Source organism: Natrix helvetica (genome assembly GCF_964273705.1).
Source record: "Natrix helvetica genome assembly, chromosome: 6".
NCBI classification, from domain to species: Eukaryota; Metazoa; Chordata; class Lepidosauria; order Squamata; family Natricidae; genus Natrix; species Natrix helvetica.
The window spans coordinates 492,956-517,376 of record NC_138553.1 but is presented as its reverse complement, the minus strand read 5'-3'; the positions used below and the strand labels follow the sequence as shown (position 1 = coordinate 517,376).

The following is a 24,421-nucleotide window of genomic DNA, read 5'->3' as shown; positions in this document are numbered from 1 at the left end:
AGGAATAAAATCTCCGCGGGGCGAGGATAGTAATCGTCATAATAATCGGTCCTATAGCAACATTTCTCCCGGCTTCAAAATCGGGCGGAGGGGGGGGGCTGCCCTCACTAAGTGACCCGAGAGCCCTCGGGGTTTCCAGGCAAGGCAGGAAGGGCCTCCGGTGGGAAAGGAGCGCCCGAGCTCAGGCCAGAGAGGCTTCGCACTTTGTCCATGCTCAGAGGGCTACCTGTTGTTCGCCCCACCCGGGGCGCGAGAGCCGGTCTGGCGGGTGGCCAGCGCTGCCTCTAGCCGGACCGAATTGAGCCCGGAAGCCCCTCTCCCTCCGTTGCCGGCCCGGGAGGTGGACCGCGGGGCGGGGCGGGGTGGGGCCGGGCGCGGAAACCCTCCGGGACGCTCCCGCCCAGCGTCACGCCTATCGGAGCGCGTCTCCCGCCGCCGCCGCCGCCGCCTGGGCTGCCCGGAGCCGTCGAGGGGGCCGTGGCCATGGACGGGCAGGCGGCGATGGCGCCCTACGACTACAGCCTGATCGTGGGGCCCCTGCAAGAACCAGCCAGCCCCAGGACGCCGCGACTCGACTCCACCGGCTGTGCGCCGCTCCACACCGGGCACCGGACCGCGGCGCAGCGCTACAACGCCCGGCTCTGTCAGGCCGGTCTGGAACCCGAGAGGTGAGCGCAACCGAGCGAGAGCGGGCGGCCGGCCCTCCGGGGCCCCTCCAAGGCCCGCGGCTCCCGGAGCGAGGGGCGGTGGGTGCGCGTCGGGCCTCGCGGGGGTTCTGCGCCGCCGGGGCTTCCAAGCAGGGAAGAGGGCAAGAGGGGCGCTGGAAGCAACGGTAGCCTCCCAGCCAGTCCTACAGGGAAGGCTGCGGGCTCGAACCCGCCGGTTCTCCCTGGCAGGCCTGGCATCGATGCCCGGTGACCCCTGGGAAAATGGATTGCCTCTGCCGGAGCGGATCTCTTGGGCATCCGCTGGGCCGAGGAGCTGCGATCTGGGATCCCTTTCTCACCTACTTAACCTCACCCGAGATTGAATCCTGCCTTTCAATCGACCTTCTGGGTTTAGAAAGCGTATTATAATCTTCCCTATACTTTCCTTGGATGAACGGATCCTGCCCCTTGGAGAGCAGCCTGTCTCTGAATGCCAGCTGCTGTGAAACCCGGAATGAGTGGCTGCTGTCTCCCCTCCCCCCTCCAGCCTTTTCTGAGGGAATCCCTTCCTGGGGAGCAGAGGAGACCCCCCCCAGCGTCTCTTGTTGTGAAGGAGGTCAGAATTCCTCCCCCTCCCCAAAGGCTCCAGCACTGAGGCCAAGAAAAGCGGGGGACACAAGCAGGCAGGAACCCGGTTTGACCATCCAGTGGCCAAACAGTGCGTGTGATGCTGTGCTTCAGCTGAGATTTACTGAGAGGGCTTTGTTAGGTAAATGGATCCAGGAGAGATTAGCTGCTCTCTAGGTGCCTCTCTCCCTCTCTCTGCATTTCAGGAGCTTCGGGTAAGAGGGGAGGCACCCTCCCCCCACCTTAAATCATGCTCTCTCCTGTTATTGTCGAGTTCAGATTTGGCTCTCCTGAGCAGCCGCAGCAGTTCCTCACCCAGCTCCCTGCCGCAGGCCGGTGCCCTAGGCACAGCTGATCCTGATGTGGGACTGCCAGCCTGGCCCCTAATGGGTGGCCCAGAAATTGGGCAGACTAGTGAGGAAGAGGCACAGCAGCCCCCATGCCGCGTGTGTGTGTGTGTGTGTGTGTGTGTGTGTGTGTGTGTGAGAGAGAGAGAGAGAGAGAGAGAGAGAGAGAGAGAGAGAGAGGACAGGACGAGGTGGGGGGAGACAAGGCCCTTAGTCCTCCTTTCTGCTGGGGGGGGGTCAGGGTTAGGCTAACTCATGCATGGACTGCACCTGGTCTCCTTGGAGGGAAGCATCTGGCTGGGGTGGGGAACCAAGAAGGGAGTCACAGAGGAATCACAGAGGCAAAAGGAATCTCCCACCTCAAGCCCACCCACTCACTTTGGGAATCTGTGCACCAAGCCTCTCATCAACCTGCACGATGGTTCATCTGCAGGAAGATTTGGGGTGCAAAAACCAGAGCTGGGGGGGGGGAATCAAGGTGGGTTCAGACGAGATGTGAGTCCAGGCAGAAAGAGGACTGGTACTTTATGTCAGGATAGGTTTGGCTTGGCAGGTTACCCTTCGTTATCTGGCTGCGGGATTAACTATGTTGTGTGAGCCCAGCCATAGTGGGTGCAAGTGGGCTTGAAACCTCGGGGTCTGCCCATTGATGGGCCATTCACAGGCAGGGTCTTCCCTTCAAGGCACCCCACTTGGGAGCCCCCTACTTGCAGCTCCGTGGACCAGGAGGCCCAAGGCCCACTGACACCCAAACCACCCCGTGGACTGTCCCCCCTTCCTGTTGTGCAAAGGAGCATGGCCTGCCTTGAACCCATTGGACGGGCAGGGTCAAAATCCCGGCCATCCGTAGACCTTGGCTGGGGTTGTTTGTGCCAGCATTTGGGCTCCCTTGTCCTTTCCGGCTGGACTGAGGGCCAAGCAAACAAACCCCTCAGCACAAACGCCAGGCGCATTGTTGTTTTTGTAAGCTGCCAGGAGTCCAGTAGAGTGGGCAGCGGCAGCAGCCACGGGCAGTCTGGGTCAGCAGGCCTGCAGGAGCCCATTGGGCTCACCCTGGGGAAATATCCCCTTTTTCTGCAGCCCCGTGGAGACTGAATTGGGGGTGAATGGAAAACAGCAAAATTGCCATTATTAAACAAAGAGTATTTGTTTAATAAGGTCTGAAACTTTGCTCCCCTTGAAACTCAGCCTAAGAGCAAATAGGCAGGATTCCACTTGGGCAAGATGGGGACCTTGGGAGTTAATCCTAGGACGGGGGTCTCCAAACTTGGCCCCTTTTAAGACCTGTGGACTTCAACTCCCAGAATTCCCAGTTATGCCAAGTTTGGAGACCTCTGCCCTAGACAGACTGGCAGCAATCCTTGAATGTCAAACACTTTGGTTTCAAAGAGCTGGTTTGATTAATATTTTTTTTAAAAAGATTTATTTGCTATCTTGGAATTCACACATTTTCAACTTGTGCAAAAAAGACAAGGGGGGGGAAAGGTTCCCCCTGGAATTGGCTGCAATTAAAAAAGGCAACTTGTTGGTGACTTGTTAGAAACGAGTTTAGTTCCTCTGGCCTATACAAATGTCAGAAGGGGGGCTCTGATCCACTCCCACCCCACACAGTGCCAGCTTCTCACACACCAAGCATAGCTCTGCAAACCCCTGCACGGTGGATCCCCCCCTGGTTGTAGCCCCCCTGTGCTTTTGCATGTGTGAATGTGTCCGTTCTGCAAGGGGAGGGCAGACACTGGATGCTACTTTCCACCAAAGACGCCCATCCTCAAGCCACATCAAGACAAGGCCCAAAGGGCGTGGCCTGCCTGGCTGACCTGGGGGGGTGTATTGTTTTGGCTACAGCACGCAACTGTGGAGGGGGGTGCAGCTGCCAGCCCCTTGGCCCTGAGATGCCCAGCTGACTGGAGAGGGGGCTGCACGGAGACCCTGCCCTGATGCAACAGAGCCTGGCAGGGAGCGAACGAAAGGGGAGAGGTGCTACACCTGGTGAGGCTGGTCAGAGGGCAGCAATGCCAGAGCCAAGCCTTTGAAATCCCTGGAGTGGGGCTCCTCAGATCTATGCAGGAGGCTGGGAGTGGGGGGTGGACACACACACAATAATGGCTCACCTAGTCCAGAGTCAGACAAAGTGCACGTCCAACACTGATGAGGGCAGACTGATCTGGCCTAACTGGTGAGGGAGGGTGCAGCTTCCCCTGATCCTTTGCAGGGGGTGGCCCAGGCTGGGTCACCACTGTGGGGGAGGGGCCCGGAGAACAGGATGGGTGGCCTGGAGGATCCTGTGAGCCTTTTCACTTTTCAGGTCAATCCGGTCTTGAGATCTGGTGATCTCTGTCAATGGCAGGGTCCCAAGGGAAGCGGCTCACAACCCACTGGTGGGGTGGGTGGGTGGGTGGCATCATGGCGTAAGTCTTCAGTCCAGCCTCGGTTCAGGACCCCAGGAGGCATTTGAAGCTGCTGGTCCTTGTGATTCACACGGTGAACGTCAGGCAACAGCCAGAGCCAGAGGCAGGGGGGCAGAAGCACCACAATTTGCGGCTGAGGGGTGTCGCAGATGCCCTGACCTGACAATGCCCCCCAATTGCCCATTTGGGCTTTTGCAGAGCCCCATCCCTGCTGGTCCTTGCCTGCTGCCCCTTGCACACGTGGCCTGCCCTGGCCTCACCCCGGGCACCCTCCCACGGGCATCGGCTCTGAGCGGCCGGTGGCCCAGCCCCACCCTTCCCCTGCAAAGCAGCTTCCTCCTGGGGCTATTTCTGCCTCAGGACAGAGAGTGACGTGCGGCTGCTAATCCCTAAAGCCCTGAAGGGACGGCTCAGCCGCAGGAAAGCCCAGGGCAGAAATCGGCAGCTCAGCGGTGGGAGGGGCACCCTGCCCCACTCTTCTGCCTGCCGAGGGTCTGCAGCTGCCCTGGGGAGGCCGTTGGGGGGGTCCCACATTATTAGCTGAAATAAAGCAAAACTTTGAGATTTTTGCCATCCAAATTTTACCAGCATCTGTTGTCTCAACCACCCAAAATTCCTCCTCCTGGGCTTTGCCAGCTTCCCAGAGAGTTTCACTTATTTATTTCTCTTCCTAAGCTGCCCGATGCCACCCGCTGGCAGTCAGGGAGGGAGGCAGAAGCCTGCCCTATTACCCCCTTCTCCCCCCCCCCCCGGAGCCCATCTGCTTGGCTCCAAAGCTGAAGCCGGGGCTGAGCTGAGCTGGGCTGGACCAGGAGATGCTAGAAGGGCCCTCAGTCTCTGGGCCCAGGATGCCTCCCCCCACCGAGAGTGGAGGCTTGGAGCTACATCAGACTGGAGAGCTACACAGCCACCAGTACCTCCCTTCCCTCCAACAGAGCTACGCAAACAGCAGCCACTGTGGTTGCTGGGCCCCAAGGCTGTTTTGCTGGCTCTGGGGAGTCCCTGGGGGTGTAATTACCTAGGCAAGTTGTTCAAAGCAACAGGTCCTCTCTCTCTCTCTCTCTCTCTGTGTGTGTGTGTAGACATGAACTGCTGCCACCTGCAGGCTTTCATCCCCTGCAGGTCAATCCAGCCAAAGCTTTGGTGGGAGAGGTTCAGGAGGGTGGGGAGTGGCCTGGAGATCACATATAGATCCTTTGGAAGTGGGGAGGGAGGACCAGGGTTTGTCCCAGGGAAAAGGAGGAGCCCCAAAGCTCTCCCCGGGGCTTTCCTGGCTGCTGGGGGAGAGGAAGGGCCTGCAGGGGCCTTCGCTGCCCGTTTTAAGCAGCCTCTCAACTGATGTCCAGGGCTGCACCCAAGAGAGTGCTGAGGGCAGCAAGAGCTTCAGCCCCTCCCTCAATGAAGAACAGGGCATGTTAAACCCCAGGGGCTCCAATGGCAGGTGTTTTAAGGTTGCCTGAAGTGAGGAACTCCCCTGGATTTCTTTCCCCGAGGGAAGGAAGGGGGAAATGCCTAAGACACCCCATCCCCTGCTGCGGGGAGGGAGTCCTCTTCCAAAGGTGATCCTGAGCGTAGACTTGCACTGAACACAGGGTTAAGATCTGTGATCCTTTTGACCAGCCATGGCCAGCTAAGACCCCACCAGGTCCCCCAATTTGGACTCTTCTCCAGGTGGCCTCTGCTCAGAGTCGTCCTGGGAGAGTTGGGAGTGAGGTTTTCAGTTAGGCCAGTAGGGGGCAGCAGACGCCCAGAGCCCTGCTAAGAGTCCTGAGCAGATCAATGTATGGCAGAGGAAAGGCTGGGGAATTCTGGGAGTTGAAGTCCACAAGTCACGTTGTCAGGTTTGGAGTCCTCTGCTGTAGGGTAGCTCCACATCAGACACAGCAGCTTTCATCTGCTGCAGGCAGGGAGGAGGCTCAACGGCTGGGAGGTCACGGCTGCTCAAGAGCCTAGCTCCGATTCACACACACACACACACAAACCCAGCCTCCATCTACACATGGACATACTTACACACACGGCTGCCTACCTGTGCAGGGCAGGGCAGGGAGGGATCGCGTTCCTCCTACCATGCATGAAGGGCTGCTTCCCATCCCGTCAACTGATTACATCGTCGGCATCCACCAAAGAGCCATTCAAGGCCGAATCAAGAGACACACTTAGTTTTTTGCCATTCGAGAAACCGAACGTCACAGAAGGGGAGTTAGCCTCCCTCCTCCCTCATCAGACCTGCTGACTGGGATTTTTCAGCCCAATTTACTGTTTTTTCGGGATGCCAAATCACAAGATGAAGCAGCAGCTCCAACACACCATGGGGGGGGGGGCACCAGTAAATTCCAGCCTTGGGGCACAAATGGGGGTATCCTTCTGGGTGGGGCACCTTTTGAACAGTCCTGAAGCTTTCCCCCCCCCCATTTTGAAGATCTGCAATGAGCCCCCTCCCCCAGGTCCTTCAGGCTTCAGAGAGGCCATTATCCCAGGGTCCTGGGTGTCCTCTCTGCATTAGGCGGTCCCCTACCTGAAGAGGGGGTGCCAGCTTCCATCCTGCCCCCCGGCCCTGATCCTAGGGGCCCCTCCTACCGTCTGACTCTGTCCTCAGAGGCCACCAACCCGACCTTCCTCCCCCCCTTCCAAAGGTCAAAGGAGGGCTCCCAGGCTTTCTTGCTCCGGCTTGGAGCCCAGCAGGTAGGAATGAGCCCCTGCCGGGCTGCCTCTTCTGCCAGGACTCAACGAGGGGGGAGTGGCTGGGGGTGGGCACCAGGACAAGCTTTGCCTGGGCACAGCAGCTCATCAGAGTTTGTGGGCAACAAGAGCTCCCTTGGACCACTTGCTCCGCACTCTCCAAAGTAGAGCAGCTGCCACCTGCCCACCCTGGGGGCTTCGCTTCAGCCAACAAAGGGGGACTGCATGATGGCAAACTCCCCACTTGTCAATTCTTGGATCTCCAAATTGCTGCCAGCGGTAGGACTAGGCCAGCAGAGGGACAGGGGTCTCTGAGCATAGTCAGAGTGCCTTGCCTTTTCTTGATGAGGATTTTAAGGCACCCTAAAGAGGCTGGACTAGAAGACCTCAAGGTCCCTTCCAGCTCTGTTCTAAATTGAATGGAAAACTTCTGGCTCATCTTCCCGGCCCATTCAGGGGGAGCCCAGTTCCAGGGCAGGGCAGGGCTGGGCTGGGCTGAAGCTTCTCTGCTGGGATGTTCCTCTAGCCAGCCTTGCATCCCGTGCCAAAGCGGCTCCTTCGGCCGAGGGAGTGGCATGGCATGGTCTCCTGTTTTGCCACCCAGGAGCATGACGGGAAATGTGGCGGGTGCTTTAAAGGCACCTGTTCTTTCAAGCAACTCTTCCTGGAACTACGGTTCCCAGGATTCAACAGGGCAGCAATGGCCTACCTGGCCCAGGATTTGGAAAAAGCCCTTTGCTGCCTGCTCTTGCTCTGTGCCACCGACTAGGCCCGTCCCCCTGGCGAGCGCTTGCTCCCTTCTGCCCCCCTGAAGAACGGCCCCTGGCCCCAGCCCAGCCGCTCCTGGCTCCCCTGTGCGCTGGGCCTTGGCCTCCAGATCAAAGATGTCACCCTTTGGGGAAGCAAAGCTTCTTCCTCCCCACCGCCCCCTGGAGACCCCCAGCTCAGCCCTCCCAGGCATGTGGTCCTGGTGCCTCAGTGCCTGCCTTTGCGTTCACTGGGCACAGCCAGGCCTCCCGGGGGGGCTCTCAGCCGGGGCCAATGGGAGTCACGGGGCTGGTGAGGCAGGCAGGCGTTTAATTGGGCCTGGCTCTCATGCCCTAGTCAGGAGGTCCGGATGAGCTCGTGGGTGGCCATTGCCCATCAGGAAGAGGGGGAGATGCGGGGGGGGGGGAGAGGTCAGCTGGGTATCATGAATCCGGAAGTGGAGCTGGTTGGCACCAAATGCCATGCTGGGACACAGAGGGGGAGATGCCAGGCCCTGCCCTCCTCTCCTGACCCCCTCAGCCGGACGGTGGTTGGGCTGGGCTACTCGGGAAAAGCAAAACCACTAGGCCTTGCCACCGGATGATGGAATGAGGGAGGGGCTTCCTGGGTTTCTCTTTTGGGTGGACTCAGAGGGGCTTCCCAGAAGGAGAGAAAAGCAGCCGCCACAACCTGATCAAGGCAAAAGTCACAAAAACTGAATTTGGCCCGGAAAGGGCTGGGAGAAGGGCTTGCCTCCCCCCCCCCAATTCCCTGGGAAGCATGGGCCCACCGCAGCCGCGGGGGCGGGGGGCGGGGAAAGGCCCCTGGGGAAGGGTCGGCAAGAGTAGCCCCAAGCCCCCCTCCAAAGAAAGGGGAGCAGCTTCAGCCCCCTGCCCTGGGCAGACCCCCTCCCCCAGGCCGGGGAGCCCCAGCGGAGGCCTGGGCAGGGCCGGGAGGGGCCGCCCAGGCAAGAGGGAGCCGCCTTCGCCCAGCTGATTCGGAGTCCGCTGACTGAGCCCCAGTTCCGGCCAGGAAGCTCGGCGTGAGCAGAGGGAAACCCGGCCACTAGCGCCGCTTCCCCGCCGGCCTTGCCCGCAGCCTCCGTTCCCACGCCCGCCCGCAGCCCCCGCCCAGCCCCGGCCGGAGCGGCCTCCCTCCTTCGAAGGCGGGGGGCGGCCAGGCGGGGGGGGGGGCGGGCGCTGCAAGGGACGCCGGGACTGACGCGCCAGCAGGAACTCAGCCCAGCGATGCGAGCGGGCGGCGGGGCCAGCGGGGCAGCCTTCCGAGCGCAGCCCAGGCGGCCGGGGGGGTGAGGGGGGGACGGGGCTCCCAGCCAGGCAGCGCCGGGTCAGCCGCGGGGCCAGCATCGCCTCCCCCGCGTCGGAGCACCCGGGGAGCCGCCCAGGTGGGGGGGGGAGTCCCGGGGGAGGCGGCGTGTCCGGGGGGGGGGCGCAGGCTGACAGCCCCTCCCTCCTCCCTGCGCAGCATGGCCGATTACCTGATCAGCGGCGGCACCGGCTACGTCCCCGAGGATGGGCTGACGGCGCAGCAGCTCTTCGCCGTGGCGGACGGGCTCACCTACAAGTAAGCGGGGGGCGGGCGGGGGGCGCAGGAGCGGCGGCCGCCCGGGAGGAAGTGGCGCCGCACGTGGCTCTCCGGAGCGAGGCGCATCTCTGCCCGTCCTGGGAAGCTCCGCGGACGCTCCGGCCGACCCGACGCTCCGGGGGCTTGGGGGGGGGGAGTGGGCGCTGGCCTTCCTTTGCGAGCCCGGGCAAGGGGCTGCTGGTGAACTGGAGGCCGGGCGCGGAAGGGACGCTGCAGCCACCGGTCGCCCACCCGCCTGGGCAGCCTCTCCCCCTGGAAAGGACCGCTTGGCTGGAGTGGGCAGAAGCTGCCCCCGTTTGCTCAGCTGATGGTACATCTCACCCCCCCCCCCAACTCTCCCAGACCTCTAGCTAAGCCCTGGCTGTGGCCTGTTTATGGGCTGACCCCATCCAGGCAGGCAGCAGGTTGTGTGTGTGTGTGGGGGTCTCTGCTGAGCCGACTCCTTTTCCTGAGAAGCTGGGCCTGTGCAGGAAGGGTTGTGAGCCGTAGGTGCCCTGCAAAACGTGGGCAGGAGAGGCTGGCAGAGAGGCCCACCCCAAGTCCTCCTGCCTCTGCATCATCCCATCCGCCTGGCGGGTTAAGGCTGACTGGTGTCCTAAGCACTGACAGATCTTGGTGCCCCCCTCCTCTGTAGAGCCTGTACAGATCTTCATGGCTTTTCCTTTTCTTTCTCAACTTTGTGGTGCCCCCTTTGGGCCTGGTGCCCTAAGAGCCTGCTTAGTCTGCTTAAGGGTCCATGCACCACTGTGTGGAGGGAGTCGGGGTGCGCCTTGAGCCTGCTTGGCAGTGCAGGAGGGACCCCGCCCTCCACCCGAGGGGCTGCTTTCCTGAAGGAGGATGCAATGGCACGAAGGGGGTCTGGCAGGAACGTTGTCTGGGCCGGACTTTTGTCCGTGGCATCTTGGAAGGCGGGGTCTCCTGCAGGGTCAGCCACAAAACCAAAGCAGTTGGGAGGAGAGGAGAAGCCAGGCGGGAGGAGAGGCAGGCTGAGCGTCCTCTTAGCTTTGCAGGGAATTGTGCAAACTTTTGACGGAGGGGCCTCCCTTTCTTGGCCCTGGTTTTGGGGACAGAGAAGGCACGGACGAGCCGGAAGGGTTTCCCCAAGGGTGGGAATGAGATGCGGGGGGGGGGGAGCACAAAGGAGTGCAGGTGGCCTTCCACCAACCCGAGTTTTGTAACTTGTGCTGCTGGTTTTGCTAGACACCTGCGGCTCCTTTCACACCTGCTTCCCCAGTTGGCCTTCACCCTCCACCTGTTTGGGGGCCACTGCGAAGGCCGACTCCCTCCTCCACCCCTGGCTGTGCGGTGGTGGCTTCCTGCCAGGGCACCTTTTCCTCTGTTTTCGCTTTCAGTTCTGTGCTCTCTGCTCCGCCAAGCAAGGTTTATAATAAAACTGAAATTTGCTTTGTTTCTGACATAGAAAACCAATGTTAAAATTAGCCCCCTCTGAGCCGCAAGAGCGGTTGGGTGCAGGGGCCAGAGAAGTGGGGTGCCCCCTTCCTCAGAAACGCCCCTGCAGAGTTGGGCCCCTGCTCTCTTGCAGTCCTGAACCCCCGCGGGGGGGGGGCTGCGTAGCCCCTCCCTGCTCTGCAGAGGCCCGTCTTGGCTCATATTTCATGGTTAAACCTAAATTTCTTCAGGAAAAGCGTTCCAATATCTCTGATAGCTGGACTGCTTCTTGTTTGGCTCAGTCCTCCCAATTAAGTCCCTCCCTAATTGCAGGTTTAAACAACCCCGCTGTTTAACCTGCTGAGCTACCTGCTTGCTTCTTCTCAGCAGTGCCTTCGGTTAATGCTTAATGACTGAGCACCGCCTGGCATTCTTTAGGGGTAGGTGAGGCACAGAGGTTTTGGCGGGGGGGGGCATGCCCAGAGCCGCTTCTGGGAGGGTTGAGGGGGACGGAGGAGCTTTTAATCGCTCTCTCACACCAGCCTTTGGGGGTCCGTCAGTCCTGGTGCTGTGGGAAGGAGAGCCTGGCCTGGGTCAGGCTGTGTTGTCCCAGAGGCAGTGGCCTTCCTTCGTGCTGCATCGGTCAGCTGCTGTGGCAAGGGCTCTTCCAGAGGTTAGGGGGGGGCTGTGGGCGGGGTTGAGCCAGGCTGATCAGAGGCGTGTGTGTGTGTGTGTGTCTGCAGGGATGGGGGGAGCAGCCCCTTGGTCCTTGCACCAAAGAAGCGTGCCCATCGTCAGCGAGGGCAGGGGCTGCCCAGAGAGAAGGTGGGCTGCTTTTCTGCCTTAAAGCTGAGCATGTGGTCAAATTGAGAAGGGGGTGATGCAGAGTTCTCGGAATTGGGGAGGGGCTTTGGGACAGCTTCCTCCAGGGTTTGAAAGCCTGGCTTGGATCCACTTCGTTTTCTAAGGGAAACCTCCACAATTTTGATTTGGCTGAGGATTTACACTTCGTTTTGCCTTGCTGGCATCCTCTTCTGTGTATGGACTCTGTTGCACAATTCTGTTGAAAAACCAAATAAAAGCCCTTCAAAGCCCTTTGGGGTATCCCATGTCCAGAGGTGACGCCGCCTTGAACTCCACCCAGTAGATACAAAACGTGGTGGGTGTTAAACGCCAGTGGGAAGCAGAGGCAGAGAAATCACACGCCAGCAGCTGCCGGCAATGGCCTGGTTCAAAGCACAGGCTGGGGGGGGCGGGGGGGGGGAGATGAGCTGAAACAGACCCCAGCCTTTGACGGCCTTGTAAATTGCTGCTGCTTGTTCTTTACCCTTTGTGCTACAGGAGGCAGCTGAACACACACGCACACACACGCGCACACACACCTGGCAATGCTGGTGACGGCCCTGTGATCTGGAAAGTCTCTCCGGCTGACCCAGAGCCTTGCAGCCTCCTCCGCTGCCCACCAGGCCAGGCTCCTTAGGGGGCGGTGAGCCTTGGACGGCTGGCGAGGAGGCACTGTGGCCGTCCGGGCTCTTCAGGGTTTCGCAGTGGCCCGTGGCTCTTAGTGGGTGAAAGTGGGGAGAGATTGGGGCCTGGCGTGCCCTGGATGGAGGGGTGGGACAGGAGGGTCCAGGGCTGCATTTGGTGGCTGCTGAGCTGCTCTTTTACGAGACGGGCAGCCGTATCAACCGTTGGGCTCCATGTGGTGCCAGGCCGGGGCTGGTTTCCCTCCCGCTTCCCCTTTGGGCTGCCTGGGTGACCTCTCCATCTCTCCCCACAGTGACTTCCTCATCCTTCCCGGCTTCATCGACTTCACGGCAGACGAAGTGGTGAGTCTGGCAGAGGGGGCTCCCCGCAGGGCCTCTGGGGAGCCCGTCCAAGGGGGCCACGGCTGTCCTCTTTGGCTCCCTCGCCTTGAGAGCTCCAGCATGGCTCCCAGGGTGGGAATGGGCTTTGCTCGCCCATCTGTGTCCATCTCCCTCCAGTGGCGCCTCCCAGCTCGGCCTGGGAGAGGAACGGGGGGAACGGGACACACCTGGCCGGCAGAAGGCTGGGCTGACCCTCTTTGCTTGCAGGATCTGACCTCCGCCCTGACCCGGAAAATCACACTGAAGACCCCCCTCATCTCCTCCCCCATGGACACCGTCACCGAGTCAGATATGGCCATTGCCATGGCGGTGAGCCTCTCGCGGGGCTGAGGCATCTGAGGCTGGTGGGGCGCCTGCTGTGGGCCTGCGCAGGGGTTGGCTCCTCCTGGGGCCCCTTTGCACGGGGATGCCAAAACAGGGGCCCTCGTGCTGTGGGGCCAGAGGGCTGGGCTGGCCTTGGGACTTCAGGCCCCCCACCTCTCTCCCCCTGCAGCTGATGGGGGGCATCGGGATCATCCACCACAATTGCACCCCGGAGTTCCAGGCCAACGAAGTCCGCAAGGTCAAGGTGAGAGGCCCTTGGAGCTGTGGAGTCCGGCCGAGGGCTGGGCTGGGTGTGGGGCTGCAGGAGCAGCGCAGGGACGCTGGCGGCAGGGGGTTGGCCTTGCGTCGGAAGCCCCCTCCCCAGACTTGCCTGCCAGGCTGCCCTGTGTGGGAAGGGCGGGTGGGGGAGCAGAGCCGAGTGGGGAAGGGGCAGCTCTGCAGAAATGGCCTCCCCTCTTCCTCGGGCCACAGAAGTTTGAGCAAGGCTTCATCACCGACCCGGTGGTCCTGAGCCCCAGCCACACAGTGGGGGACGTCTTCGAGGCCAAGGTCCGACACGGCTTCTCGGGCATCCCCGTCACGGAGACGGGCAAGATGGAGAGCCAGCTGGTGGGGATCGTGACCTCCAGGGACATCGACTTCCTCTCCGAGAAGGACTACAACACCCCTCTCAGTGAGGTCAGGCAGCGACCCTCCCCCCGGGGGTTCCCGAGGGTCAAAAGCCCTCTGGCGGAGGGGGGGGGAAACACAGGGGGGCTAGCAAGAGCCAGACCCTCCTCTGGGGCAGTTGCCCGGCTGGATTGGTGCCCCTGCTGAGCCCAGTTCAGGAGCCGCTCTTCTCTTCCCTCTTGGCCCCCCAAACGCAAAGCAGCCTGATTGGCCTGGCCCACCCCATGCCTAAATCAGCCGCTGGCATCCTGCCGCTCCAGGGGCGGAGTAGGCCAGCTGCAGCCCTGCCCCCCTTTCCCTTCCGCAGGTCATGACCAGGCGGAGTGACCTGGTGGTGGCCCCGGCAGGCGTCACCCTGAAAGAGGCCAATGAGATCCTGCAGCGGAGCAAGAAAGGTATGAGGGGCTCGGAGGCCGCCCTGCCCTCTGCCGGGAGATGTGGGGAGGGTCTTCCCTGGCCTGGGAAGGGAGGGGAGGCCGGCGGCAGGGCGGCCCCCTTCCTGGGTGTGCCCTGACCGAGCGCCTGGCGCTCCTGCCCTGCAGGCAAGCTGCCCATCGTGAACGAGGTGGATGAGCTGGTGGCCATCATTGCCCGCACAGACCTGAAGAAGAACCGCGACTACCCCCTGGCCTCCAAGGACTCCCGCAAGCAGCTGCTGTGTGGGGCAGCCATCGGCACCCGGGAGGACGACAAGTACCGGCTGGACCTGCTGGTGCAGGCCGGTGTGGACGTGGTGGTGCTGGTGGGTTCAAAGCTCCCTCCCCCAGGGTGATTCATCTCCTTTGCTCAGGACCCCCAAATTGTGCCCCAAGCAGCCTGTGGAAGGACTAAGCCCCCCCCCCCCCCAGCTGAAAGTGTGCCCTGAGTCCCCTCAGGAGCCCCCGGAATGTAGACTGAGCTCTGCTCCCGCCTGTGAGGCTCACGGAGGCCCCCTTCCGCTGCTCGGGTAGACGGGTCAAGGGCATGGAAGCCCCTCCTGCAGCCCCTCCCCTCCCCCCAGCAGCTTCTTGGATTGTCTGGATTTAAGGCAGGCAGAACTCTGCAGCCGGGAGCCTGGTCTGTTCCAGGGGGGAGGCCCTCTCAAGGCTACGCTTGGCATGGTCTGCTGCCCCCCTGGCATGGCACCCGAAGGGCTGCTGCTCTCTGCCCTTGGTGGGTAGGTGCGGCCAGGCAACCCTGCTTGCCTTGTGCTTGTGTGGGGTGCCCAGTGGTCCTTTCTTTTCCTCCCCCCCCAGGACTCCTCTCAGGGAAACTCCGTCTACCAGATCAACATGGTTCACTACATCAAGCACAAATCCCCGGAGCTGCAGGTCGTGGGGGGCAATGGTGAGCGCCTGGGGGGGGCATGGCCTTTGGGGTCCCCCCTTGCTTCCAGGCTGCTTCCCCAGCTGAGGGGGGCCCTGTGGGGTCATAACTAGGAAGCAGCCGCCGAGCGTCTGATATTGTGATCACATGACCCTTGGGCTGCTGCAAAGGTCGTAACTCTGAAAAATGCGGAAGTCATATTTCTCAGTGTTGTAACTTTGAAGAGTCACTAAACAAACTGTTGTAAGTCCAGGAGTAGCTCTGCTTACCTATCACCCTATCGGCAGATGAAGCGACCCTCGGAGTTCTAACCAAAGAACCATGAAAAATGTGGGTGGCCTTTGTCCGTGGGGGGCACATTTTTCACAGCGTGTTTTGGTTGAAGCCTGATCCCCCGATGGGCTTATAAACAAGGACCGGTACATGGGGAGTTATCATTGGATCCCCTGGCAGAGTTCAGGTTTCCTGCCAAAACCTCCGTTTGTTTAGAAGATTCCCCATGGGGATTCTCACGCTCAGAGGAAAGCCACTTCTGTCTGCAACTGAAGATGGAGGGATGGACGGATGGGCGGACAGGTTAGGTAGGGCCCAGAGTGGCCCCCTTTGGCCATTGTGCCCCTTGGGTGCAAGAAGGACGTGTAGAAACCCAAGGCTTGAGTTCCGCCTAGAGGGAGAGCGAGCGGCTGCTGTGCGCTGCTGTTTCTGGAAGAGTCTCCCAAGAGCTGCTTGGCTCTCTACGCTCAATGACTTCGCAGAAATTCCTGAATTGACATTTTCTGGCTTTATTGTGCCAAAAGGGAGGCAGGCAGGGAGGCTGCAGAGTGGAGTTGGGGGTGGGTGGGGGGCATCTGTCCTCTGTACCAGAAGGGAGCCTTAGAGTGGACTCCGAGGGCCCTTGTGGGGGGAGGGGCCCTTTGTTGCTCGGGGGTCTTACGGGACCTTCTGCTTTCTGTCCTACGGGATGTGCAGTGGTGACAGCTGCCCAGGCCAAGAACCTGATCGACGCTGGCGTGGATGCCCTGCGCGTGGGCATGGGCTGCGGCTCTATCTGCATCACACAGGAAGGTGAGCCTGGGGTGGGACCCGCAAGGGGGGGGCACTCCCTGCCTCGGAGGAAGCGGCTTCTGAATTCTTCATGTGCCCCCCGGGGTCCTGGAGGCGGCCCCTCTGGGCTCAGCCTTCCGTGCAGCCCACAGGCAGCGCTGGTCATCCTCTGGGGTCGGCCTTTGCCCAGCCAGAGAGGCTGCCCCAAATCCCCTGCCCGCCAGCAAAGGCCAGATAGCCCCTTTCTTGGCCTTTACCTCCCCACTGGTCTGCCGGTCAGCGGGGCTGGGCGAGGCCGAGTGGAATGCTCAGAAGGCCATTCTTGCCATTGGCAGTGGGCCCTGAGGGCGGAGCCTGGAGGGGCACCGGCTGCAGAGTTCCAGGAGCTGGGAAGGTTGGCACTCCCGTGCCCGGAGACTGCAACGCAATCACCCTTTTTTCCTCCTTGGGTCTCCGCTCAGAGTCACCTGCGCTTCCCTGGCTGCAGCCGGTGGCTCTCTGGAGCCGCCGGGGGGGCCGAGGGCTGGGCCGGACCCTCGGTGGGCCCTTCCTGCCTATGACTCTCCCTCCCTCAGTGATGGCGTGCGGCCGGCCTCAGGGCACCGCAGTCTACAAAGTGGCAGAGTATGCCCGCCGGTTTGGGGTACCTGTGATCGCGGATGGTGGGATCCAGACGGTGGGCCATGTGGTCAAGGCCCTGTCGCTGGGGGCCTCCACAGGTGAGGGGGCTTCCCCTGAGAGGGGGAGGGGAGAAAGGCCTGAGCCCTGGTGGTCCGGGAGAGGGCGATCAGTCCTGCCACAATGCATGCATGCCCTTGCAGGCTCTCTCCTGTTCTGCCAAGGGGCATTGCATGCTTGCAGGCCCCCAGCAGAGAGCGGGCCTCTTTTGAGTGGACTCCTTGAATGTCCGTTGCTTGAAAATGACCTCTGGATCGGAGGAGCTTTTCCCCTTGAGCTCTTGATCAATTGCCTCGCTGTGGGCCCTGAAGCCCCCCCATAAATCCTCAGCGCAGCTCAGGGGGGCTTCTCCCCGCTTCTTCCTCGTTGTCCCTGGAGGCTGACGTGAGAGAGGGTGGCTGGGCCTGGCCCCCGAGCCCCCCCAGACCCCGGCCGGAGGGAGGCTTGGCCTGACGTGGCTCCCCACCCACCCCCTAGTGGCAGGGCCCCCTGGCTGCAGCCCTCCGCCCTACCTCCGGCCCTCTCCTCTCCCCCCAGTCATGATGGGCTCCTTGTTGGCGGCCACCACAGAGGCCCCCGGGGAGTATTTCTTCTCCGACGGAGTGCGGCTGAAGAAGTATCGGGGGATGGGCTCCCTGGACGCCATGGAGAAGAACCGCAACAGCCAGAAACGCTACTTCAGGTGGGGGGGGAGGGGGGAAAGGGCCCCCATGGCAACAGCAGCTCTCCCAGGAGCAGGAGGAAAGGGAGGGGCTGCCCCAAGGGAGCCCCTGCGAAGGGGGGGGGGTTCCTAGCTTGCCAACAGGGCCACAGCCGAGCTGCTGCCATAAGGATGGCTGGCCCATCAGCCCCACCGCATCTGGGTGGAGGGGAGGGGTCTGGCCCAGCTGCCCTCCCTCCAGCGCCTCCCCTGCCTTGCCTTGCAGCGAGGGGGACAAGGTGAAGGTGGCGCAGGGTGTTTCCGGCTCCATCCAGGACAAGGGCTCCATCCACAAGTTTGTGCCCTACCTGATTGCTGGTATCCAGCACGGCTGCCAGGACATTGGCGCCAGAAGCCTCTCCGTTCTGCGGTGAGTCCATTGGGGGGGGGGGAGGACGGCCGCTTTGGGCAACAGATGGGAGGAGAGAGAGGGGAGGCGTCAGGGACGGGGGAGCCTCCCGCAGCAGGAGGTCCTGGGAGGGGCCCTTTGTGGCAGGGGCCCCAGGGTAAGCAGCGTCCCCCCAGTGGAAATGCAAGGAGAACGGGGTGGCCTGAAATCCAGACAGCCTCTCTCAGGCCCCCGGAGGTTCCCCTGACAGAGCCTCTCTGCAGGAGCCTGGCCTGGGAAAGGGGGCCCAAGAAGGCCCCTGCGGGGGAGCTGCCCAGCCGGGATTCCTCCCCAGGCTGTCTCTCCCCTTCTTGGCCCCCCTCCCCAGCATGAGAAGGGTCAGCTTTCTTCCTCCTCACACCCTGTGTTGCCCCCCTCCATCCATACGTATGTTGCCAAAGCTCACGCCCCCCCCCCAAGGCCTGGGGCCCTTGGCTGGGGGCTCCCCCTTAGACTGGGGTCCATTGATCCCCCCCCCCTCATTCCCTCTTTCTGTCTCTTTCACACTCTGTCTCCAAGGTGGCTGGGAAGTTTTTTTTTAAAACAAACAAAGCAGAACAACACATACAAAACAGAACACACACACACAAAGAGAAAAAAAAAACTTTCCACAATTTCGTCAAGCATGTCATTTGGTTACAAGCTTTTGTGCATCAGTTTTTAAAGTTGAGAATAAAATCACTGGTTATCCATTAAACATATAAATACTTCACTGTCATTGAGCATTATGTGTTCAAATTACCATTAATATTCTTTCATTTCTAACAACCCTTATTTTCTTGAATCCATAATTTTCTATTAAGGAACAATAAATCTTTATAGAATTATAATATCACCTATCTCTAAAAAAGAGAAATTAAGAGGGGGAAAAAGATTCCCATTAATTCACATTGTACATCATTACTTTCAATTGACCATAATGTCACCAATCATCCACAACTCCAGAAATAATTTTCCATTATTAATCCAAGTAGAAGTTAAATATTTCAATTCATATATGTATCAGTTATTCATTACATCATCATCAGTCAATTTAATATACAAAAATCTTTCCAATATAAAATGATCATTACATACAATTATACCTAATATTCAAATCATCCCACTCTTATACATTAGATTCATTATTGTCCTTTGTATATCGTATGAACAAGTGCTCTATTGAATAAAAAGAAACTTTCATAGCAATAACTATAACTTTCTAATAATACACAAGTAAGCAGTTTCATTTCCAGGTTTTTTTTTGTCTAACCATTGGTAAAACAAATCCCATACTTTATAAAATTGCTCGTCTTCTAAGTCTCTAATTTCAAATGTCAGTTTACTCATTTCAGCACATTCCATTATTTTCCGAATAGTTTCCTCCTGTGTTGTGGCTGGGAAGTTTGAGCCTGCTGTAGCCCCCCTCAGACCCCTCAAGCGCCCCCCCTGCTCCCCTCTGCACGAAGCCCAGAGCTCCTGGTGGGCTTAGGGGAGAAGGAAGCCGCCCTAAGCCCCCTCCCCCCTTTCTCTTCCCAGCTCCATGATGTATTCAGGGGAACTGAAGTTTGAGAAGAGGACAAGGTCAGCCCAGATTGAGGGGGGGGTCCATGGCCTCCACTCGTAAGTCTCTCCGCTTGTTTGCTGCCCTGAACCCCCTCCCCCGCTTCCAAGGAGCTGTCCACCCCTTGCCCCTTGCCCCCCCATGTCCAAGCCTAGCCAGTCCAGTGGAATGGGTGGCCCCCTCCTTCTGCTCTCCCCCCCCCCCCCGTTCTCTCCCTCCCTCCCCCCCCCAGTAGCTGCCAAGGCTGTCCTGCCCCCCCCCCCCCCGAATCCCTGTTGCCAATTGGTGCCTCTGGGCGTCTACACTAGGTTTCCCCCCACTGCATGGGCCCCATTGTGCACAGCCCTCCTCTGCCCCCCTCCAGGCCGGGGGTTCGTGAGTGGGCACCAGGAGGACCAGGAGGAAAAGCTCCCTTCGGCTTTTGGAGGATGCTCAGGCCTTTGCCAGCCTCGGAGGAGGAATACCCCCCCCCGAAACCTTTGTCTTCCCCTTGGGTGCTTGAAGGGGAGTGGGCAGGGCCTTCTTGGCGCTCATCCAGATCCCCACTTTGGGACATAGCTGAGGGGGGGTTGGGGGCTGCTGCTTGACCACCAGAAGGGGAGGGGCTGAAAGCAAAGGTGCCCTCTATACTTTGCCTTGGCCGGTGCCCAGAGTTGCTGCCTTCCCGTGTCCCTCGGCCCTTGTCCCAAGTGGAGGCTGCAGGGGCGCCCTGGCCAGGGGAGGGTCTAGGGGCCCCTGTGGCTGTCTGCTGCTTTGCGGTTGTTGTGTGGAACGCACACCCTCCAGCTGCAGAGGGACTGTGGGTCTGCTTGAGCAGCATCGCTTGGGGGGCGCTGGGCCTGAGCCGATGCCAGCGGTGCCAGGGTCCAAGGAGAGGGAGGCGCCCCCTTCCTCCTTGGGCCTGATTCAGACTGGCCAGAGGAAAAGCCCAGGGGGAGGGGGAGGGATCTCTTTCAGAAGATGGAAGGGCAGGTAGGGGGGCACCTGCACACCTGCCCTTCCACCTCTCTTCCTCCTCCAGGGCTGGGCCTTATTTGGGGCACTTCACCTGTCTCTATACCAGCTGTTTAGGGTCCCCAGGCTTCCCCCCACCCCCCGTGTCCAAAGAGATCACTCCAGTTCAGCCTCCCTTTGGCTGTCCGTCAGCCAGTCCTTTTCGAAGACAGCTGGCACTCCCCCCTGCCCCCCCCTGAGCTCCCCGATTCAGGGCAGAGGCATCTGGCTGAGCAGGCATCCGTAGTGGCCCTTCGGGCAGCATCTTTTGGGGCCCAGGAACCCCCCAGAGTGATTCCCTGCAAGGCCCCAGGAGGCCCTGGTGTTTCCCCTGCATGCAGAGCTTCCAGGAAGGGAGACCCCCTGAGGGTGGGCTCCCCTTACCCCACCAAAGGGAGGAAGAGAGGGCAGCACCCCGGTCTCTTCTTCAGCCGTGTTCAGAAGGGGGTAGAAGTTGGTGTGGGATTAGCCTGAAACGGAAGAATTTAAAAACCGGCACAGGGTATGAAAGCGTGATAGTTTTGAGCTGTGGTGGCGCAGTGGTTAGAGGGCAGGATTGCAGGCTGACTCTGCCCACTGCTAGGAGTTTGATCCTGACCGGCTCCAGATTGACTCAGCCTTCCGTCCTTCTGAGATCAGTAAAATGAGGACCCGGATTGTTGGGGGCCAAGAGGCTGACTCTGTAAACCTCTTGGAGGGGGCTGGAGAGCCTTGTGGGGCGGGATAGAAGTCTTAAGGGCTGGTGCCAGTTACTCTATTTCCTCTTTTGTCCTTACTTTCTGGAGAACCTGGGGAACTTTTTCTCCCTAGTGGCAGAGTAAAAAGCTAGGGAACTTTGTCCCGAGGCCGTTTCTCCATATAGGCACTACATATCCCATACCATAAAGCACATGGACCCCAAAGCCCATCACAAGGAGCTTCTGCCCTGAAGTTTCTTTTCTGCTTGGGGTGGGGAAGCTCCTCTTGCAGGAGGTCTGCCCTGCGCCTTCAGCCTGGCTCCCCCTGGGAGCTCCGGGAAGCGGCTCTTCCTTGGACAGTCCCATTTTGGCCTCCAGGCTCAAATTTGGGGGTGTGGTGTTTGGAGGTGGAATTGCTGGAAGCCCCCCAGAGAGCCAAGGAGGGCTGGCAGGTCCTGGCAGGGCAATGAAATGGGGTTTGCAGGGGGGGTTTTGCTGGCCCTGGTCCCACTTTCCTCACCGAGTGGAATTGGGGGGGCGGGGGGCAGAGGACGGTTGCCATTTGTAAAAGGAAGCTGTTTGGGGGTGTCCCCACAGCCAGCAGTCTTTCTGCTCCCCCTTTTTCTGCTTCCTGTAGGAAGAGACCTCGAGAACCCCAAAACCTTTGCGTCCTTTGGGGGAGCTCTTTGATTATTCCTCCTGGTGCCCAAGCTTCATTCTTCTTGGCTGCCCCCCCCCCCCCAAGTCCCTAGACTTAGGATTTTGGGGCTAGGAAGGCCAAAACAGCCGTGAAACAGCCTGTTTTGGGGGTGCCTTGTGCAAAGGAGCAGGAAACGGGTGGGGGTCTTTTTAATCGATCCTTTTTGAGGGGTGTGGCAGTTGGGTAAAAGGGGGGAGGTTTGAGAGAGAGAGAAAGACACTGACCAAAGTCTTCCCCCCCCCCCCACTAAACTCAAATCTGGCTCTCCCATCCCTGACTGGTCAGCCAGTAGCTGCCCCTGTTTCAGCGCCCACTGGAGGTGAGCAGCTCCGGGGCTGTCCTTCCAGGGGGGCTTGAGGGACCCTCCGGGTGCACGTCAGGGCCCTGCAGGGGAGCCCCAGGGGCCTCACCCACCCTTTGTGGCACCCCAGGAACCGAGCTGGCCTGGCACAGGCTCTGCCTTGCTGTGTGGGTCCTGGCGCAGGGCTGCAGGAAGGCCTGGGGGCTTCCCGACTGGGAAAGAAGAGAGGGGGCTGAAGGCCAAGCCGAGGGGCTTCTGCTAGTTGGCCAGCGCTGGGGGCCCCGGGCGTGCTGTAGGCCTGGCAGCTAACAAGCAGGTCGGTGGCTGGTGTGGTGACGGTGGCCTCGAATGAGGAGAACACGTTGACCTTCTCCCTTTCTCTCTCTCTCCTCTCCCCCCCGCCCCCCGCCCCCCACCCCCACTGCCTTCCTGTAGCTTTACGTTTCTGCCATGTAAGTAACTGACTCCGAGCCACTCTGGGTGTGCTGGACGGGGGCCAGTGGCTCCCTCTGCCCATCACCACAGGATGGTGGATTGGGCGCCTTGCACAGCCCTTCCCCTCCCCTGCTTGGCCAGTTGCTCTGGGCGAGCCCCTCCCCCCTCCCCCCCCCCCGGCCCTGGTCTCTGCCATGAGCCCCTCCTGTGGATGGGGGAGCTGGGGGAGTGCCATCTGCAGTGGGGCCTGGTGGTTTCAGGGGTGCCAGGGTGGCTATGCCCAGGGGGGAGGGGAGGGCAGGAGATTGAGGGAGAAGAAGGGGCGAAGTGGGTGCTGCCTTGCCCAGACCTGATGCCTCCTCTATCCCGAACCTGCCTGGCCAGGGGTGGGCTCCCTTGGCAGGGGCTAAGCTCTGCTCCGTCTGATGCCTGGTGCCCCTCGTCCCTTGTGGCCATGGAGGTGGTGGTGTTGGTATCCCTGGGGGATGGGAGGGGCTCCCCAATTCTTTTGGGAGGGCTGATGGCTTCTCTTCTTTCCAAGGGAGTGGCCCCTGACCTTTCTCTTATGGGCTGAGGGTTCGAGACCCACAGGAGCCCCCTTCCCTGGCTTCTCATACTGACCTTGTGTCTCTGCTGCCCCCCAACCCTCCTTTGGCTCCCCGCCTGCTTTGCTGTCTCCCCCTCCTCCCCAACCTCCCTGGCAAGGGTTGGGGGTCCCAGAAAGCCCTTCGGGAGGGGAGCTGGGAAGGGGGATTGCATGGCACCGTGGGGCTTTCCTCTCCCCTCCCCCCCCTTTGGGAGACTGATTTCAGGGGTCTCCCCCTCCAGCTGGGGCTGATCCTCCTCCTCCTCCTCTTACCTCTGCCCCCCTGCAGTTACGAGAAGCGGCTGTACTGAGGACAACTTCCAGAGCAGCGGCCAGTGACCGCTCCGGCTCCCTTGCCAGGGGCCACTGCTGAAGCCCACCAGCGCGCCCACCTCTTCTCGCCTCTGGATTGGCTGCGGCCCAAGACCTGTGCTTTGGGCTGCCCTGCTGGCGGCACATCAGGCCTCCTGCCCGGCGTTGGTGGGCAGAATTGGGGGCGGGCGGGATGAATGCCCCTCTTGGGCTTTCCCCCAGCGCCTGGCCTCCAGCCTACAGGTGGCCCCTTGGCCGGTCCCCCCCTCCTGGGCACAGCCTCACGCCTGGCAGGTGCAGCTGGAGCCAGCCCCCAGGGCCTTGGGGTTGGCCCTTGGATGGCAGCTGAGGAGGAGTTGCTGCCCTCCTGCTGGTGTGGGGAGGGAGGGGGTGGGCCCAGGTAGACAGAGCTGCAAGGGACCAAATCCAGCTGCAAAGGTGTGGGTGGGGGCAGCCTCTGTCCAAGCCCTTCTGCCCAGCCCCTGGCCCTCTTGTGCTGGCTCTCCGGCCCCCACTGCAGCCACCTCCATGCTTCTCTGGGGAAGAGGATCTGGACTGTGAAGGGGGGCAGCTCTCCCCCCACCCCAACCCTGGATTCCCTCCCAATGCTGTAATGTTCTCGCATGCCAGGGCCCCACAGTCACGTCCTGTGTTATTCGTAAATAAAAGCATCAGAGTGTCATTTCAGCAGCTCTGCTGGTTCTTGCGCTGGATTTTGGGTGGGGAGGGGAGAAGAAATGGGGTGGGGGACCAGGTGTCAGGGGTTTTAGCCTCGACTCTTGGCCAGGAGATCACACACACACACATGAAGCCGCCCCCTAGAGCCCCCCCCATCCGACGTTCCCCTGGCCCAGCATTTGAGGAGCAGAGGAGGGGGCTTTTCAGAATCTCCTCAATCCATTTGGATGGTTCGTGTTTTCCTAAGGCTGCCTCCAGTTCCCCATTGGAAGAGGGTAATGGGCACAGTCAGTGACTTAAATTCATTTAGTGACCAAAGTTTACACTGAAAAAATGGCTTGTTGGGAGGAGAAATGTAATGACCCACCCACTCCTTGGGACTCCCCCCCCCCCAAGTCAGGACACAGGGATGCTCTTTGGAGGAGAAGCCCTCTGATTGCTTGCAGAACCTGACAGCCCCCTCCCCAAATTCCTTCCCAGATGGAAGGGCAGTAAGACCCCTAACTTTCCACCTTCAGGACTGCAGCACCCAGCATCCTCGGCCTGCACAGCCCTTGTTCCCGCCCCCTGGCCAGGCTTGCAAGGTGATGAGGGAGGTGGTCTCCCTTCCATCATGTCTGACTCGGGGGTTCTGTGGGCCAGGTGGGCTCTCCGCCTCTCCCCATCTTTTACTGCCTCTTTGAGTTCTGTGCTCTGGTCAGCTTTGGGGTGTCCTTTGGTGGCCTGGTTTCCTTTAGCCACCAGCCATCATTTCTTTCTCCAGTGAAC

General features: G+C 60.5%; 1 protein-coding gene across 8 annotated transcripts; it reads left to right on the top strand.

The window, feature by feature from the left end:
- The first annotated feature begins 432 nt into the window (after positions 1-432).
- Positions 433-23,657, top strand: IMPDH1 (inosine monophosphate dehydrogenase 1). 8 transcript variants are annotated; one of them, XM_081956830.1, is made up of 16 exons: positions 434-668; positions 8,944-9,042; positions 12,233-12,281; positions 12,528-12,629; positions 12,814-12,888; positions 13,116-13,322; positions 13,621-13,708; positions 13,856-14,055; positions 14,549-14,639; positions 15,588-15,683; positions 16,124-16,381; positions 16,878-17,022; positions 17,267-17,410; positions 18,947-19,030; positions 22,078-22,094; positions 22,953-23,657. In XM_081956830.1, exons 1-16 carry the CDS (start codon positions 484-486, stop codon positions 23,000-23,002), a joined length of 1,890 nt encoding a protein of 629 aa, XP_081812956.1. In that variant the 5' UTR covers positions 434-483; the 3' UTR covers positions 23,003-23,657. The 8 variants fall into 8 exon arrangements, with proteins under 8 accessions (XP_081812952.1, XP_081812956.1, XP_081812951.1 ...); XM_081956825.1 differs by lacking the exon at positions 22,078-22,094 and having other exon boundaries at positions 14,549-14,640; positions 15,580-15,683; positions 18,947-18,991; XM_081956823.1 differs by lacking the exon at positions 22,078-22,094 and having other exon boundaries at positions 435-668; positions 14,549-14,640; positions 15,580-15,683.
- Positions 23,658-24,421: the final 764 nt, after the last annotated feature.

Bases quoted from the DNA above. Each gene is read 5' to 3' on its own strand.
- IMPDH1 (XM_081956830.1), top strand. From the start codon at position 484: ATGGACGGGCAGGCGGCGATGGCGCCCTACGACTACAGCCTGATCGTG. The intron at 14,056-14,548 runs GTGGGTTCAAAG...CTCCCCCCCCAG, and splicing joins GTGTGGACGTGGTGGTGCTG to GACTCCTCTCAGGGAAACTC. The intron at 17,411-18,946 runs GTGAGTCCATTG...TTCTCTTCCCAG, and splicing joins AGAAGCCTCTCCGTTCTGCG to CTCCATGATGTATTCAGGGG.